This window comes from Lonchura striata, chromosome Z, assembly GCF_046129695.1.
Source record: "Lonchura striata isolate bLonStr1 chromosome Z, bLonStr1.mat, whole genome shotgun sequence".
In the NCBI taxonomy this organism is placed as follows: Eukaryota; Metazoa; Chordata; class Aves; order Passeriformes; family Estrildidae; genus Lonchura; species Lonchura striata.
This window is the reverse complement of record NC_134642.1, coordinates 85,048,130-85,066,817: the sequence shown is the minus strand read 5'-3', so window position 1 is coordinate 85,066,817 and position 18,688 is coordinate 85,048,130. Positions and strand designations below refer to the sequence as shown.

The 18,688-nt window shown below is 35.8% G+C and overlaps 1 protein-coding gene across 2 annotated transcripts in view; it reads right to left on the bottom strand.

Moving 5' to 3' along the window:
• Positions 1-18,688, bottom strand: part of EDIL3 (EGF like and discoidin domains 3) — a 238,745-nt gene that overhangs the window by 99,677 nt on the left and 120,380 nt on the right. For both annotated transcript variants that reach the window (XM_021551870.2, XM_021551869.3), the window contains one exon: positions 3,142-3,255. In XM_021551870.2, the coding sequence (XP_021407545.1) occupies positions 3,142-3,255 (114 nt within the window). The remainder of the gene's footprint in view (positions 1-3,141; positions 3,256-18,688) is intronic.

The window sequence follows — 18,688 nt, the reverse complement described above, 5'->3', positions numbered from 1 at the left end:
GAGAAGAGAAGAGAAGAGAAGAGAAGAGAAGAGAAGAGAAGAGAAGAGAAGAGAAGAGAGGAGAAGAGAAGAGAAGAGAAGAGAAGAGAAGAGAAGAGAAGACAGAAAAGAAAGAAAAGAAAAGAAAAGAAAAGAAAAGAAAAGAAAAGAAAAGAAAAGAAAAGAAAAGAAAAGAAAAGAAAAGAAAAGAAAAGAAAAGAAAAGAAAAGAAAAGAAAAGAAAAGAAAAGAAAAGAAAAGAAAAGAAAGAAAAAAAGAAAAGAAGGATGAAGGAAGGAAGGAAGGAAGGAAGGAAGGAAGGAAGGAAGAGAAAGAAAAAAGAAAGAAAGAAAGAAAGAAAGAAAGAAAGAAAGAAAGAAAGAAAGAAAGAAAGAAAATAAATAAAGAAAGAATTGAATATAAACAACTCTGAATCTCATCCATGCCAGAAACAGACCCAGAAGATGGTCAAGGTGGTCCAAATATGGTTTAAATCTCATTTTATTTGATTTTTGTGCTCGGTTTTGACCCTTTCCTTCTCAGGCCAGTTGAGACTAGCTGCACTAGCTCTTTCAGAGGCTTTTGGGACTACTCGGAAGGGTTTGGGGTGGGTGTCACACAAAGCTCCCAGGATTTGGCTGTAGCACAACAGTTGTGTCACACCTGAAAAGTGCTACACATGAGATAAAATGGAAGGGAATTATTGAGGAGATTAACTAAGAGGAATTAATTGTGGTGAAATCAAATGGTGGAATTAAAAAAGAGGACAAACGTAGGTGGTGGTGTAGGAAAAACAGTCTGACACAAAGTACAGGAGGCTGATGAGTAACATGACAAATCCTTGTTGCAAAGTAGTGATATTTGGGCTATAACAAACTAGATAAATTATTAGAAATGCATCCTGGAAAAGCAGCTTGTATAATGCACTTTTGCAGTTTTTTTCATTCTACATCTAGGATATTTTACATATTCTGTGATGTGACTCAGGAATCTTTGAGTGTTGTGAGGTAATTCTGAGACAGCAGTCAGTAATTTACGTAATTAGCATAACAGTATTTAATTATATGATTACTGTAAATATGTGTAAAACTTTGATGGTGTAATTAGAATGTGTAATAACTGCTTGTAATTACGTAATTAAGTGTGATGACATAACCAAACTTCTAATGGGGAAAAAAAGAAAAGTATTTTCAAGCCTAGCTGTAGAAAATGGTATCCTGCAAGTTACAGAGATGATAAACTATATATATATTTATATTTACATCAGTATGAATCCCTCAAAATAAGACCCAGAAAGACAGAGTGTGAATAACATATTTTGCAATAAAGCAGCAGAGTTCTTTCACTATTTCAATAAACTGGAGAATTTCAGGTTTTTTTGTACACATATATACTTTCTCTTATATGCGCTCAAAACTTGAAATGTGTGTTTGTGCTTATATATACATATGCATAAATCTTAATTCAGTTTAACATATGAGGTATGCAACTTCACACAAAAAGTTACTTTTGTATGTCGCTACATATACATCTATTAAAAAAAAGGAATATAAAATAGCAGATGATGGTTCAGGAAATGCAATGATCACTTAAGTAATAGCTCTGACTACCCCATTTCCAGCAAAACAGGAGATTGGGTTTATGTGATCTATTATCTGAGCAGTGCTCATGATGCAGCCAAAATACAGAAGGGATAAACTCTGAAGAGATGGATGAGATTCCTGGTAGAATTCCAAATGGCAATTCAATTGCCCCTAATAAGGAAATGCATGAATTGCTTCACCAGCAAATTCTGAAAAACACTTTAATAGACAGGTTTGCCTTTTCTTTAATAAATTCTTTCAGGTAGCCATAGAGACCTGTGACTTTCTATCAGCAAATCTTCATCTTTTATTCCTCTCTACACATTATTTTGGGTGCCTCAAATCTTTTTTCTGCTGTGTATAAATCTGGGAATTCACTGAAGCCACTTCAAATAAACTTTTGTTGTTATTGGTCCATCCTGTTTTCATCTCTATTCTCCCCCATACATCCACAATGTGAATGCAGGAAAAATGATAATATTTTTCAGCTTTGTTATGGTTTCATTTATTTATGATTCAACTTGGAAAGCCTTTTCTCTTTTTTTTGGTTTTTTTTTTTTTTTGCTACATGGAATAGAATTTTCCTTGCACTAGAAGCTCCCTTTCTTCCATGTCGATTTGCCCAGTATTTCAGGTATTTTGAACATAAAATCCAACATTACTAAAATCACTGTCAAATACATTCCTGTTTCTTTTTATGGTAATATACATTGGAACTATATTTGCTTTATCCACAGTACCATAATTTTAACATCTTTTGTTTGACTAAAACCGACAGGCTTTCATCTTTACAGTGTTTTAAACCCAACAACCCCCAATGTCTAAATGTTAAGGTATATTGCATTTTGTGTCAAAGCAGTTTATTCTATTTTTGTTATTTTTGGTCTTCAGGATTACCTAGTGTATCATACATGAAGAACTTTAGGAATCAGACCTTCATGGTACATCCACAGTCCATGTTATTGAAAAAATCATGAGATTGTTCCCAGGACAGATCCATTAATGAGTGTTAATTTTATTAATAACTTCCCCACAAAGCAGTGGTCCAAATTTCAGAGGCTAGAGACATGTCGGAGCAAATAACACATATTTTTTTCCTGTTTCTACACTTGTTGATTTCTGCTGATAACATTGCTGAAGACAGGATATTTGATGAGACAAAACCCCAGCCGTATTTTTTTTTTAATTTTTCTACATGATACTATTTTACTTCTTGTTTAACTATAAATATTTTTTTACACATTTTGCAAATGGTTCCATCATATCAGATTTGGTCTCTAAAATTCCCTCAAGGAATAAGATGGCTATTTTGAGGTTTCTAATGTGTAAAGAAGTATTTCCACAGTACATTAAAGCACTGTGGGATTTTTGTTGTGTTTTCGTTTGTTGTTTTGTTTGTTTGCTTTATTTTTGGGAGGTTTTTTGGTGTGTGTGGTTTTTTTAGTTTTTTTTTTTTCTTTTTTAATTTGGTTTGGTTTGGTTTGGTTTGTTTTTTTTTTTTTTTTTTTTTTTTCCTGTAAAATAAATTCTTATATTTTGTATTATTAAAAAATAAAGTTTCAAAACCATGCTGTACTTACTCTGCTGGCAGTTCCTTCCCATAAATTCACCAGGACATTCACAGGAATAGTTGGCAACAAGATCTGTACAGATTCCACCATTCCTGCAGGGTTCAGCTTCACATTCATTCACATCTGCAGGAAGCACACAAGAGAATACCAGGATTAGCAGAGAAATGGTAAATAAACACATGCTTAAAAGAACTGAAAAAAAAGACAAATAAATGATAGATGTTTTATTATGTCCTGCAGTACAATATAATTCAAAGTTTTGCTCAATTATTTCCACTGTAACTTCCAGATGATATTAAGGCCAAAAGTTTGGCCTAAAAAAACCCCCCAAAAAATCCAAATTGTAGTAGTTCTAATGGAGTAATCAGTAGAGATTTTTGCAACTTCAAGGAATATAGCTACTTGTTTATCAACAGATGCCAGTTAAGGATGTGTCTCAGTTCATCTTAATTCATTAAACATGTAATTGACAAGGCTGTTTAACCATCTAAAAAATTTTCCTTTCTGTGAATGAGTTAGTGGGCAAATTGAAACTAATAACTCAATCTAGAAGCCAGCAAATTTCATTAAATTCAAAAGACAGAAAAGGTGGGTAATCTCACTTGAGTTCCTCTTTTTCAGTACACTTTGTCAAACTCTGCAAGAATAAAACTCCCCTGTGTTTTTCAGTGTAGCAACCTGAAGTGCAATATCAGATTCCTTTCCTCAAATGTGACGCAGAATTTTTCTGTCAACATTAAATAGGCAGAGGGATTATATTGATGCATCATAATTAAATTTCTCAGTCTCCACATTTATTTTTATTCTGAATGGATTATAAATGTTTTATAGAAATGTTGCATATGTCATTGTCCAAAAAGACTGCACAGTTAAATATTTTTAAAAAGATAGGGGATGTGGTAAATTATGACATGGCAGATAATATGGGAAATCACTGGAAATTGAAGTAATGCTCCTTGCTGTTGTATTGAATTTGCTTCTGTCCCAATTTTTTTTTTTTTTTCTGGCATCCACTAAAGATGCCACTAAAGAAAATTATACAAAAATGTCTAAATCTTATACAACATGGCTTTGCTCAGGTGAAGAAGAATTCAATTCTGTCAACAAAGTTGCTTGATATTTGGTAGTTTGACTTCTGTACTTTCAACTTGATCTTTTTTTTTCATTTTCCAGGAATCTGTATTTTAAAAATCAGTGTTTTATACAGTGAATAGTAGAATCTTCCCATTGCTGTGAACAGAAATGTAGAGACAGGTCTTCAGTGAAATATGAAGACTAGATTAAATTGTTTGAACCAAAAAGTTTTCAGATTTTTTATGCTAAAATTAATGATAGCAATGGATCCCTGGGCTTCTTTTTAACCCCTCATATTTTTCTATTTCTCACTTATAAAAATATTACATACTGGCATAATAAAATTTTAGAGTTAGCTGAATTTTTTCTATTAAAGATGAACAAGAGGAGTAACAACTTAGAGTTCAAGAAATAAAACCTGCCAAGGGAAATGACCAAAGAGCAGACCTGCTCAGTTCTAAATTAAATCCTTTATATGTATTTATAAAATTTAACAAGATTCCTCAGCTCCCTATTTGCCTTTTTCAGCAAAGCCCATTAACCTTACATTTTTATCAGGTTATTCATCATTTTAATACAGGCTAACACATTTGTGGGGGAGAAAAAACCAAGGTCGCTGTGAACCAAAAAACATTAAGTGAACATATGAACTATCTCTCACTATCTCCGACTATGCAGGTGGTAATTTATCCTCTTAAAAGCTTTTCTGTGTAAAGAAAATAAGTTCTCAAGATTTTTTTTTTTTTTTAATTTTCCACTTTACCATTCCTGTTGAAATATGTAGGAGAAAATGCACAGCTTTCCAGAATATTCCATATTGTCTGTGTGGTGATGGTGAAAAATAAGCCGAGCTTGGAGTGCCACATCCTTTTATAGCAATCCCCATATTCCATCCCCACGGAGCGATCAGCAATGATCAGAACAGAAAGATGGAAGTTGTTACTTATTATCTTTGCTACTTGGCTTCCACAATGATTTTTTCCCAGTAATTTCAGAACCTTGAGTCCCATCAGTTCAAACAAATATGTCATATTTGATGAACGAATAGGGAAAGATTGGTCATTGCATCATGTCTGATGAGCTTAGTTGAAAAGAAAGTCAACTAAACCATGTTAAAGACTGAAAAAAATTCTTGAATATGGGTTAAATAATAATTTCTACAGAGTTATATATTTCCCTGTTATTATTTCATTTGACTGAACATGCAGGTGATGATTAATTAAGGATGGTTCCTATGAATTGTGGTGAGATTTTGTTCAAATTCCCAGATGTGCCAATTCTGATACCACACTTCACACCAGCTGGTGTGTTCCTTCCTTCTGAAAAACGTGAACTTTGTTATGTTATCATGACAAGAAGCAAATTTCACTAGCAATTTTAAAATATTAGAGTTTCTTGAGTAATTGCTCCTACAGGCAATAAAGACTCATACAGAAAAATCTCTTTCTGTTATCAGCTTCTAATTCTTCATTGACCACATAACCTACCTACATAAGAAGGATAAAGGTTTTCTTTTGATGTAAATTAATAATGCACAGTAAAATCACTGCAGGATGCTCATGATTTTTCAGGTAAGGTTAGGCCTTACCTTCAAGGAAGATCCTTTTGCTTTGCAAAAAATAAAACACAGAGACCTGGATTCTGCCAGAGAAATCTGAGTTCCTCACAGAGGGAGGTGGTAAAACCGATAAACACTGAGTGAAAAGGACTCATCAAAAGGCAGAAGGAAAGTCTGGATCTCTAGATAGTGTCCAGTTAGATGAAAAAACAACAAACAAGCAACAATAAATAAAATTAAAGGAAACCAAGTGGAACTGCAATACCCAAGAAGCAAAAGAAAGCAGAGAAGAACAAAAATACCCCCAACCCAAACAAAACAAAATTAAAAATGCAAACAAAACCATTCCAAACCCCCCAGCCTCAAAAAACCCGAATGCCCAACCTCTCATGATTTCCCTGAAGAGGAATTCTGAAATTCAAGGTGCTGCAGGAACAGGGAAACTGAAATTTTCTGCTAACATATTGTTTCTTGAAAGAAATAGCTTGAAGGGCTGAGAGAATTGATTAGGAAGTAAAGGCTATGCTAAGGTTTCTTTTTGTGCTGCAGATGGTTACATTTACATTTCCTATCTCCTAATATCAATCCATAATCACAAAGTTATTAAGCATACTAGTGTTTGAAGCACAGTTGTGGTGTACCCTGGAACAAAACTACATTGTCAGAAATTAGGAAGGTAATAGAGAACTTGGCTGTGTCACACAGTGACTTGGAAAACCATCAAGGGGCAGATTTCTGTCTTCCTTTTGTCTTCCTTTGATGGATTTTATGTATATATATATATATATATATATATATATATATACACACTTATTTAATCCTCTAAGTATTTAATAAAACATTAATAAAAACTGGTACTTGTAAATGTAACATAATTAAAAATGCCTAGCCCCCATTTTTGGTTCTACCTGTTAAATATAGTCACACATGCTTTCCTGAAAAATTGCCTCCCACCCCATGAAATGGGTATTTAAATTATGCAGCTGTCATAATAAAATATTTAACTCTTGCATAAAGCTATTTGAGTCCTTCAGCAAGCTGCTTGGTATAAGCCTGTCTTTTTCTGAAGAAGGGACCAATAAGCTCAATTTAACTGCATTTTTTTTGGCCAACACACCTTGTGCTTTGCCTGTGAGCTCACATCAGTGTCTTGTTCCTGTCTCCTGCCTGTTTGTTCTTTTCACAGCCCAAATTCCTGGTTCCTGCCACCTGAGCCCTTGTTTCTGGTCCAGGACTGCCTTTTGCCATGCAGGCTTCCTGAAGCTCTCTCCTGCTGACCAGAACATTCCTTCCTTATATTTTGATTTTGTTCTCATGTTGCCTTCTGGATCACACTCGGGCTGCTCATCTCAACCTTAAGTCATGTTTTAAAATCAATCTTCTGTCTTGGTAAAGTGGTTGGCCCATCATAGAAACAACATTTATGTTTAAGAGCCTTCACTGGAAGCCTTGTGGCCTTCACTAGGAGAACTGGTCTAACAAAATCCAGTTATTCTTTACTAATATTGCAAATATTTTTCTTCCCCATAACAAAGTCAATTTAGGATAAAATTTAGTATAATTTAGGAACAACAACAACAACAACAAAATCTCCTAGCTATATCTGTTGCTTAATTGGCTTCTGGGAAGGGCCACAGCCATACAGTGGATAAAGATCAACTCCCAATCTGAGTAACTTCACACTCCCTCCTGTGCCCCAGATTTCAATATTTTTAAAGAAAACCCCAGTTACATCCTTACACCATTGTACTTTAAAATAAAATTTTTGTAGAGCTGACAAAATGTTGAAATATCTTTACTTTTGGAAGCTGATATGGCATAATGTGGACAAAAAGATAATATGGAATAATTATCTTTAAGTTGGTGTTTAAGCTAAGCTGTTCTTGTAGTTGATTGATGGTTCTTTATAGATTTTAAAAATTCATTCTAGGTGTCTTTTCCTTAGTGTACATTGATCCAGAAAGATTTAATTACACAAGTCAATACCACATCAATAAGATCACACAAAATGTATGATCTTGCTTGCAGAATTATGTAGTACCTTGTTATTGTTTAAGCTTGAGCTTTCAGATGGTCAGACTTTTTATTATGAATTTCCTAGTATCATGAAACTCAGCTTACATACTCTTTTTCTATTTGCACCAAGTTACTCAAGCGCCAAATATTTTAAGAAATCCTAAATGGCAAAGCTCCATCGTAAAGAATGAAATTATACTGGTTTTGTTTGGTAAATAATCTGGTTCATGAGAAACTGAAATTTAATAAAATTATCTTAACAGTGAGCTACTCAGTGACATGATAAAATTTGAAGGATTACAGCAATTCACATACAGAAAGGCACATCTTTAATAGCATGACATTTTTGTTAAAATATTTACCACCAAAAAACCCAAATCAAAGCATTCTTCCTCATATTCATACAGTTTATAAAAACAAGCCTAAACTGTAAAGATTTCCTAAATTAGGTTAACTTGCTGGTTTGTTTTTTTTTTTTCCCTCTAGAAAGCTAATAAATAAGTAAATAAATGTTTTTGAACAGCATGAAAATGCATCAGAAAAAGCACATGTGGATGACCTTCAATATTTGGCTAAAGATAAGGAATATATATATAATTGTCATGATAATGACTTATTTTAATAAGCTTAATTAGAGGTTTAAGGAGGTCTCTAACATGTTCCAAATGAATGTTTGTTTGTAATTTATGTAAACAGATAAACTGTAACTTCAGCTATAACTGATCCTTGACTTAATTAGGATTATGCAAAAACAAGCACTAGCACGTGTTTGGCTCAACACTGGTGTGAGACTTTTTTTAAAAATAGTGTGGCATAATCCCTATGAAATACAGCAATTTAGTATATATTATTAAATCTGAATTGGATGCATTGACGTTCCACAGGCATCTGTTAAAACTCAGATTTTTCAAAGCCAGTTTGCTAACCACAGAAGGCTCTAAAAACACTGTGCCAAAAGAACCTGCAGGGAACTTCAAGTGTTATGTGTCACGCTGAAGGGATCCACTATTCAGATATCCTGATTATCTGATCTTCAGAAAGAGAGGAAAACTGCTTTACACTGCAGACTAAAAAAGTACAAACCTTGCTCCCCCACCCTTATTTCCCCTGCTCTCCTAATTCCAGATAAAGTTTTCCTCCTCCTGTTTTTGGTACAAGGTGCTGTGGTAAATGTCCTCCAGGATAATCCACCACAGGGCTGTCTGTTAGGATTCTTCCTGAGGCATTCACTACAAATATTTTACATTATATTATCCTGGAGTTCCTATCCAGAACTCCTTCAGAAACTGCTTCTCAACCATCCTTACATTCTTTTTTTCCAGAGCAATTTTATCTCTCCTTAGGCTTCTTTAAAAATTCTAGTTTACATGTTTTTAAATATACTTTTGTAACTAGACTTCTTACTATATATATATATATATATATATATATAAATATATATAAATATATATATATATATATTAAAAAAAAAGAAAATATTTCATGCTACCTGGTAACAATCTAGGTCAATTTGTTTCAGGAAAATTTCAATATACAGTATGATCCTCTTCACTTTGATTTGCAAAAAAAAAAAATCCAGCTTCTGAGAAAAAGAAAAGTAGAGACTATTTTTAAGTTTTATTTTAATTAATGCCTTCTTAAATTTGGTATGGTAAGTAAAATCCTTAATTTAGACAAACCAGCACTTTTTATAATGACTAATTTCTTTCTCCACCAGTTAATTTTTTTATCTTTTCCACCTACAGTTTACACTTCTGTTCAATTTTATAACTATAGTTATTCTGTGATAGCAGCAGTGAAATGAATAGTGGCATGTATTTAGAAATCCAGTTTAAAATTGATTCGTTATTTATAGCATTTTCCTACTTTTCTTTGCATTCTGTAGTGGCACTTGACCCTAAGCTACCCTCACTTAAAAAAAATTCAAAATTAAATTTAAAGTTTTGAAGTGACTTCATTTCCACACAATAGTAACTATACTCACCGGTATCAGAATGCTTGGATTAAATGTAAAACTACTGGCAAATAATAATTAAAAAAAATAATCAGGGAAAAGAGACAATTAAGTGCATTTCAGAATACATTTCCACTTTAAATTGTCTACTTCAAAGGATTTAGTGTAAGACAGGGCTCTACAAGTATTATTGCCACAGTAGTGATACATCTTGTGCTGTTAACAAGATTTTTTTTGTGTATTTTTAGATGCTTTTTCATCCCTATTTCAATTTTGAGAACTCTCATAAAATAGGCCATGCAGTGAAATTATACTCTGCATAGGTACCTAATCTCTGTTATGCAAAATACTTATTTTTTCCTTATAGCCACTGAAAAGTTATTACAGTGTTCTCTGTGGAGTCATACTTCCAACACTGGACTAGTCAGTTATTTCCTGATCTTCTATTTACCTGTTTAAATGCCTATTTAATGGCTTTTCATCTGAGGTAATTTTAGTTTAATGGAATTTTGTGATAGCCCAGCCAGGATGTTCCTTATTAGTTTTAAAGCAGTTGGTACTTTAAAAGTTTTAATATGTATTGAAGCAGATTTTTCATTTTTAATTACTTTTAATGAATACTGGCACGAAAACCTTCGTCCCATTAAGTAACTTACCATTTAATTTTACACTGTAGAAGTACATCTTCAGGGCAACTATTCCTGGTGTTTCCAATGAACCTTATTAAAATAATTGGCTATTTATATAATAAGCATTTTACAAATAATTTAAACTGTAGTTTGGAAAAGACAAAAAAAAAAATCTTATTAAAAAGTGATTCAACTAGTGAATAATTTTTTATGACAAACAATGCTCCAAAAATCTCAACTTCAGGAGTAAGTTAAATTATGCAGCATTGGAGCAACTTGATGATTTGCTAAAAGAATGTAGGTTGTAATGTGGCAATAAATAAAATTATTTTCACAATGAGTTTGAACCCAAATCACTAAATTAGCACTATTTCCTTTCATACATCCCAGAAAAATTGTATCCCTTCAAAATGCAGTTGTTAATGCATTTCAGAATAGAGTGAGGGTATGGTTGCATTGTTTTTATGTGAGCATGGCTATGGCACAGGTTTTTAAAAATGTCACTAGACAAAAAAGTCCTGGAAGATACAAAGATGGATGTTCTAAAATGAGAAAGCCAGATAATTATGTTTTTTTCTTCACATGTCTTTATTCGATGTATCAGGGTGAGCTGTACTCATTTATGGCGAATCTGTATAAATCTCATTTAAACAATCAAAAAAATTTGTCTGAGGCAATTTTACAAGTGCACACGTATGTGCTGCATGGAGATAATTTCAGCTTTTTGATGATAGTTTTCAAATTCAGAACTCTTAGCTGCTCATAAATATACGTATGCTTTACTGTTAATGGATCTTGTATTTAATCTACAACTGCAAGTTGGTGAATGTCACCAAGGACAGAAACACCCATCACCAATTCTGCCTTTTGGTCTGTGGTGATTTCCTTGCCTCCTCTGCAGAGGTGACAAGGAAAACCCCATCTCCCTCCCCACAAAAGATGCAGCACATCATCAATGAATCTCTGGTTCAGAAAGCAAAATATTGCCTTCCATTCTGTGCATAAAATCTGTACCATAACCTAATGCTGTGGGTGCTACAGTTCCTGCAAAAATCTCTAGTTTTGCTGAGAAAAGGAAGAAGACACTCTCTCTCCATTATGAGCATTGACATAAGGAAGTCAGAAATTAGCATTTTAAACTCCTAATTTTGCATTTGGGCAAAGGCTCTCTTCGCCTTGCACTGTCATCCTAATTTTGCTGTATGTCTTCTGCAGAATTATTCAAAACTTTTGAATACATGCAAAAATTTTGGTGTATGTCTTATGCAGAACTATTCTGAAGCTCTCTTAAATATTTAGTGACAGAAATTGGAGAGGATGAGAAGGGAGTAGATTAATTTCTTTTCAGCAGTGACAACTGCTGGTATGGAAAAGAATGTTGCTTTTAAGTAAACTGCAAAAACTGCATGAGAATCATGACTGCATGCATAAACAGCTCTGCTAGGGACATGAAAGGATCACACAGAATACATTTTCAGAGGCAGATGCCACCTTACTGACTTGTGGGGAGGCCAAAATGAGATCTGACAAGATTACAAAAGTTACCTATTATTTGCAGGTAAACAACATTTTAAATACTCTTTTATGATGCAACACCACACATCTGGACCAGGGAGCATCAATTCACTGTTAATGTTTTGTTGCAACAAGGCAATTCTTGAATGTAATTCCTGAATTGAACTTATTGGTAACACAGAGCTGGTGGTTTCACCTTTTATAGAAGCCCAGAATGGTTTGGGTTGGAAGGGGCTTTAAAGATATCTAATTCCAACCCCCTGCCATGGGCAGGGACACCTTCCACTATTCCAAGCTGCTCCAAACTCTGTCCAGCCTAGCCTTGGAGATTTCCAGGGATCCAGGAGCAGCCACAATTAACGCAGCCATTCATGTCCCTCTGCATGTTCCCATCTCCTCACTTCTCCAGGACCTAGCACTGGCCACATTCTGTGACCTGATCCCACTGAAAGTCCCTTAGTGCAGTTAGTTTGTGCACTTCCAGGCAGTCCTGGTGTGCTGATTCAAACAGAATTCTGATGGGGATAAATTCTCAGTGAGGGTGGGCATCATTATTTTTGGCAGAATCCAATCATCCCACCAGAGGACCAAACAAATCTCAAGCGTGACTGACAGAAAGCCACGTGTGTCTCATGATATCAGACGCTGAGCACATGATAACAAAAGGAAGATAAATTCTATTTATAGTTTTCAGTGTACTTTGAGAAAAGTAGAGGTTATGCCTACAACTGTAATATGCATGGCATTGCAGAATTTTATGTGCAGAGTGAAACCCACAGAGCTGAGAACACAATGTCTGCACATCCCTACACAGGTCTCGGGCATGTTTCCTCTGTACAAATCCCCAGAATGTCAAATCCCAGGAATTTCAGACTGCTGGGCTATTTTCTTTTAGATTATTTTAATCTCACAGGGATCCAGTTGTTGTGCTCTCAGCCTGCTGTCACACAAAGCAAAACATGACAAGTAGAGATGATCAAGAGATTTTCTTTAAAAAGACACTCCTGACTCAAACTAAAGGTGATCTACAGAAATAATTGTATGTTACTTAAGAATAAGTGCAGAATAAATGCAAACTACATGAATATCCTGGGTATTCATATGAAAATGTGACAGCATCGTGGGTTTTGCTTGAGATATTTTACGAATACAAAGGGATTAATTTGTGATGCAGACTGGTTTCTGCCATTAGACTATTTTATCATTATACTGAGCTTCAAGCAGAAATACTGATTTTTCAAGTTTTCTTGCACAGGCAATGAGTCTGGTGCAATATTCTTCTTTTCCTCAGTACAACACTTGTTCTCAAAAGTGTAACCACATGGAAAAATACTGCTTATAATTTCAAAAGAGTAACTAGACTACTGAATATACTCCAGGATCTTCCAAGTTCTTTGACTTCTCCAAACTTCTCACTGGGTTTGTAGTATAAAAACAAGCCCCGATAACTGAATTAGTTTTCCTTCTTTCATTTTTCAGCTAAAACTGCCATGCAAATTGTTCAGTTTTGAAACAATAAAGGCACTCATAAAATTGTAAGTAGTTCAATGAGCAGTACCAATATTTTTTATAGTAATAGGGAACTGCACAGCCATGTGCCAGCACGAGTTCCAAACACAAATACAATAATTTAATTCTGCATCCCTGACACACCTACACATGCAGATGGCTGAGCACATTAGCTCTTACAGGAGCAGAATGATAAAACCAAGAAAAATATCTGAATTACAGAATTAATCTGTTTTTTGTTTGTTTGTTTGTTTGTTTGTTTGTTTTTGTCCTATCTGCTGCTTCTGGACCAGATCTCTGTGTGACAAAATTCTAAGTGGTAAGTGCTGTCTCATTAAACAATCAGATTTCATTTCAAGATTTCATTTATTTCTTTATCTTCCTCAAAGGAATGTGCTGGTGCATCTTTCAGAAAGTTACTGGTGCAACAAAGACTGAATGCAGTTCTTTTAAAACTTCAGGTGACTGTGTCAACAGCAAACCATCATAGTGGCTGAAATTGACTTGTGGGTTGCTGTGTCTACCTAAATGGGCAGAAAAAGTGGGCAAAAAAAGGAAAATAGATGCTTTGTCCAGCTAAAGTTAGCATGTGTTCTTCCTCTAACCGTACACCTTCCTGCTGTGGTTCATCAGCTCTTCCATGGGACTCAGTTATTATCTGTTATAAAATTTCCATTATAAAAAGAGGAATATATGATGTAGACATTACAATGGATAACTATTCTCAAATTTAAACTCCTTTCATTCAGTACATTTTATTTTTAATTCATATATAAAGAGAAAATATGTATAAAACATCTCCATGTCCTATATTTTTAATGCAAAACATGAACAAATTTAATCTCTTCTGCAATCAAACAGCAATTCCTGCATTTTTGGAACATTAATTTCTTTCCACCATTAAAAAAAAAACAACAAAAAGAACTCAAACAAAAAAAAAAAATACTCCTTAAGAAAGACACCAATTAGAGGAAGACAGATTTACCCACCTACAAAAAAAAGTTTACAATGGCTATTGGTAGCCTAAGTGACTTTTACACCATAGAAACACACATCTTCTTAAAAGCACCATTCATTATGTAATTCAGTCAGTGCCTAGGCTGGAAAGAACCCAGCCCCTCTGTTTAATATTGCCATAAAACCCCAAAGCAATCAGTAAGATCTATTTCCTCCCACTATGGCACTTTATGAAAGAAATTCAGCCATTACCAAGGCCTGCTTAAGAAAAGCCTCAGCTCCATACCCAGTTCTGGTTAAAACAGGGGGAAAAAAATCAGAAGGTAATTTAACAACAAAATGCTGCCTAAAGAATACAGAATGTAAGGAATTTCTGGCAAGTAAACCTTACAGCTTTCTCTTTACTATAAGTCGCTGTTGCTGTAAAATACACCACAGAACAAAGAGGGTTTTGAGAAGGCCACTGAGAGACAATGTAAAAGTGCAAGAAAAAACAAGACACTGCACAGAAAATCCAAATATTTTAACTGGCTGCGCAGGAAAAGCAAGAGGCTGCATAACAAATGTCTGCAAAGTAACAAGTGGTGTACACAAGTAATTCAAAATCTGCTTTTCTTCTAGTCTTGTAATAGACAAAGGATGAAACATCTAAAAGATGCTGAAAGACAGCAGGTTTGAAATTGAAAAGGGATTTTATTTTTTCAATATACAGCAAAATTAGACTTTGAAACTCAATGTTATGTATGAAGAAATTGCTAAGATCAATAACTCAACAAGAAAAAAAACTATTTGAAGTGCATATGCATAAAAAGAATAAACAATGCTATACAAGCAAATTCTAAGAGTGAAACAAAATTGGTGTGGATATTATACTTCCTACCTGGGACTTTAAGGCAATCTCTGGCTTTTACTGAGTCAAATAAAATCTTCAAGTAGGGGCAGGCCTCAGCTCATTTACCTACTGCTTTAACCACAAAATTTATTTGACTTAAGGAAAGAAAACATCTTCCAATTGTCCCAAAATTGGTGTCCCTATTGTCCAGTCTAACCACACATTTGTTGTAGGAGGATCCATCAGCAAAACACCCTCCATTTTCAGCTGACAAATTTGTCATTTTTCACCTCTCTAGAGAATTTCCTTTTTCCCAGTCCCCTCACAAGCTTCCCTGGAATTCTGTGGGTGGGACAAAACTAACAGGGGCTCCCACAAATGTTGGTTCTGCCATTTCCTTCAGTCCCCTGACACAGCTTCAATTTTGGGAACATTTTACTGACTTTTCTTCCAATAGACTTCAGTGGTTGTTTTTTATATTCTTTATTAGTGATGTCTCTTAGATGTCTCTCAAATTACCCACTTTATTTCACATTTTAATTGAAGTAAAGCCTGGAAGATTCACAACCTTCCTTCTTCCTTTCTTGTCCAAGCTACTGGTCAAACACAGGAATGGTTTTCAAATTTCAGGTCTACAATGTTTAGAGGCACAAGGATTACTTAACACATGTAGCAGGCTACTGTACTATGGAGTTCATTACTATACCAGTAAGTATCTTGTTGGCAGTATAATTTGTTAAAACTATTCACAGGGTTAATTTTTATGAAAAATAACCCCTCCCTTCCTCCCCCCAGAATAAAAAGGAGCAATGTGTTAAATTTTAGAACAGCCCAAACAGATATTTTTTTCCAAACGAGGAACCATAGTTTGTGTGTGTCAGGAGGAACATGGGGTGAAAATCTGGTGTGGTGCAACTGCATGCACTCTGGTACATTAAATTTGCCCACTTGGCTCTTGGGATGGCTGGCTTGCAGCAACCTGCATCTGTGCAAAAAAAAAAAATGGTTTTAGTCTTCAAAACAGGGCAGCTGTTCTGCAACCCCTCGCAGTAATTCCTTCTGCTAGCTGGAAAACTCACTGTGACTGTGCCCCTGGGATGGGGTAACTTTGGATGCACAGACAGACTGGGGAATGAGAGGCTGGAAAGCAGTGCCAGGGAAAGGTCTTGGCTGTGGGAAATAGTAAAGGTAAGATGATTTCCAGAAAGCTGTGAACAAAAAAACCAGAAAAAAACCCAGAAAAAAAACAGAGAACTCTGCAACTGCAAAGTTTGAGAGTAGAAAAAGTTACAATGGTACAGCAAGGACATGAAACAATAGCTTGAGCTTTAGACTTGGCTAAGATAGAATTTAAGACTGCAGAAAATATGCTTAGCAAGATAGCAGAAGGTTTTAAGCTTAATAATTGTGTACTCTATATTGTTAATAGAAAAAAACAAGCATTGTGTGAAGCAGGTGTAGATGTGCTTGTAGTGAGTGGTTACAACAATTGTCTGTAAGCTTTAGCATTATTCTATTGGCTGGAAAGTTTTTAGAATGCTCTTTTACAAAGACATCTTTGGCTTCTACTGGCTGTAGGTGAGCTTTGCCATCTTCCTATTGTCTCACCCATGTAATGAGGTTGATGCTTGATAAAAGCTCAAAGAACAAACCCCAGCAGTCTCATAAAAAACCTGGAAACACAAAGGTCAGAGGCAGTGCCCTGGAGCCAGGAGGGACATCCCTGTCCTGGGGGCATGGAAAAATACTGCTTATAATTTCAGAAGAGTAGCTAGACTACTGAACGTACTCCTGGATCTTCCTTCTAAGTTCTCTGAACTTCTCACTGGGTCTGTAGTATAAAAACAAGCCCTGATAACTGAATTTGTTTTCCTTCTTTCAGTTTCCAGCAAAAACTGCCATGCGAATTTGTGCAAAAGCCTGGAAACACGGCGGTCAGCGGCAGCGCCCGGAGCCAGGAGGGACATCCCTGTCCTGGGGGCTCCGGCCCAGCATGGCCGGCCGGGCCAGGGAGGGATTGTCCCGCTCTGCCCTGGGCCGGGGGGCTCAGCTGGAATTTTGTGTGCAGGGCAATGTCAAAATGCCACTGAGGAGGCCGTGGGGATGGTGAATACGTGGAGGGGCCATGTGAGGAGCGCTGAGGGCACGGGGTGTGCTCAGCTGGAGAAGAGGAGGCTGAGGGCAGGACCCATCACAGAGGAAGAGGAAGAGGAAGAGGAAAGGCAGCTCTGATCTCTGATCTCTGCTCCTTGTGGCTCTTGAATCACCTGAGGGAATCCCTGCAGCTGGGCCAGGGGTTTGGGATGGATCTCAGGGGAAAGTTCTTCCCCGCGAGGGTGCTGGGCACTGCCCAGGCTCCTCAGGGAATGGCTCCAGGAGAGTTTTGACAACACTCCAGGGATGCACAGGGTGGGATTTTGAGGTGTTTGTGCTTATCAAGCTTTGGACTTGATAATTATCATGGGTCCCTTCCATCTCAGGAGATTTCTTGACTGTACACTGGAATTTGCTGGTAGAGACTATGCATCAGAAATGTGTGGCCGTAGCAATTCCAGCTGTGGCACCACTGGAAAAAGGCACTGTGCCATGGATAGCTGGGATGATGCCTCAAGGCAGAATGGAAAACCTGTGCAGGTTCCCAACACATTTGTGTAGCACATGTGAATATCACAGGCCATCCATGATGTGGAAGAAGAAAGCAGAGAACTCTCTAAAACCCTGGGAAGGGCTTGCTTACATTATTAAATGTGTTTGATTAATAACCCTTATTCTTGGAGTGCAAGGATTTTAGTTATGTCTGGCAGAGTTAATGATCCTCAGAATATAAACCCACATGCAAATCAAACCCTTAAATCTGAGCCCTTTATTGCTTGAAACATGAATTTTCCTGGTTGGATCTCTGTCCTTTCAGCTACTTGAGTGGCAGCCAGCAACACGTATTTGTCTAATGTCTCAAATTCCCACTTTTTCCATCATGCAGTCTCTATCTCATAATCACAACAACACATACTGAATATATCTTTCTGTTGTGCTTTTTTGTGTTGCGGGGGATTTTCTTTCTCTTATTTTTTCTTTTGTGGTTTTTTTTGTATGGGGTTTTTTATGGTTGTTTTTTGACTTGGTTTGGGTTTTTTTTATTTTTTTGCGGGGTTTTTTTTGTGTGTTTTTATTTTCTTATTTCTGCTTGGTTTGGATTTTTTTGGGGAGGTTTGGTTTGGTTTTTTTTTTTTTTGGATTGGTTTATTTGTTTTTTTCCCTTTGGTTATTTTTTGGTTTTTTTTTTTTTGTTTTGTTTTTTTTTTTGTTTTTGGCTCTGGCTTCTGGGTAAAAAAGCTGTCTATTTCAGTTTTTGGGGTATTTCTATGGATTCTGACCTCTTCTAGGCTGTTTTGATATAGAATCACAAACTGGCTTGGGCTTTAAGGGACTTTAAAGATCACCTAGTTCCAGCCTCCCAGCCTTGGGGACTTCTCCATCACTCCTGGAGCCCCATTAGGCCCTGGAAGGGGCTG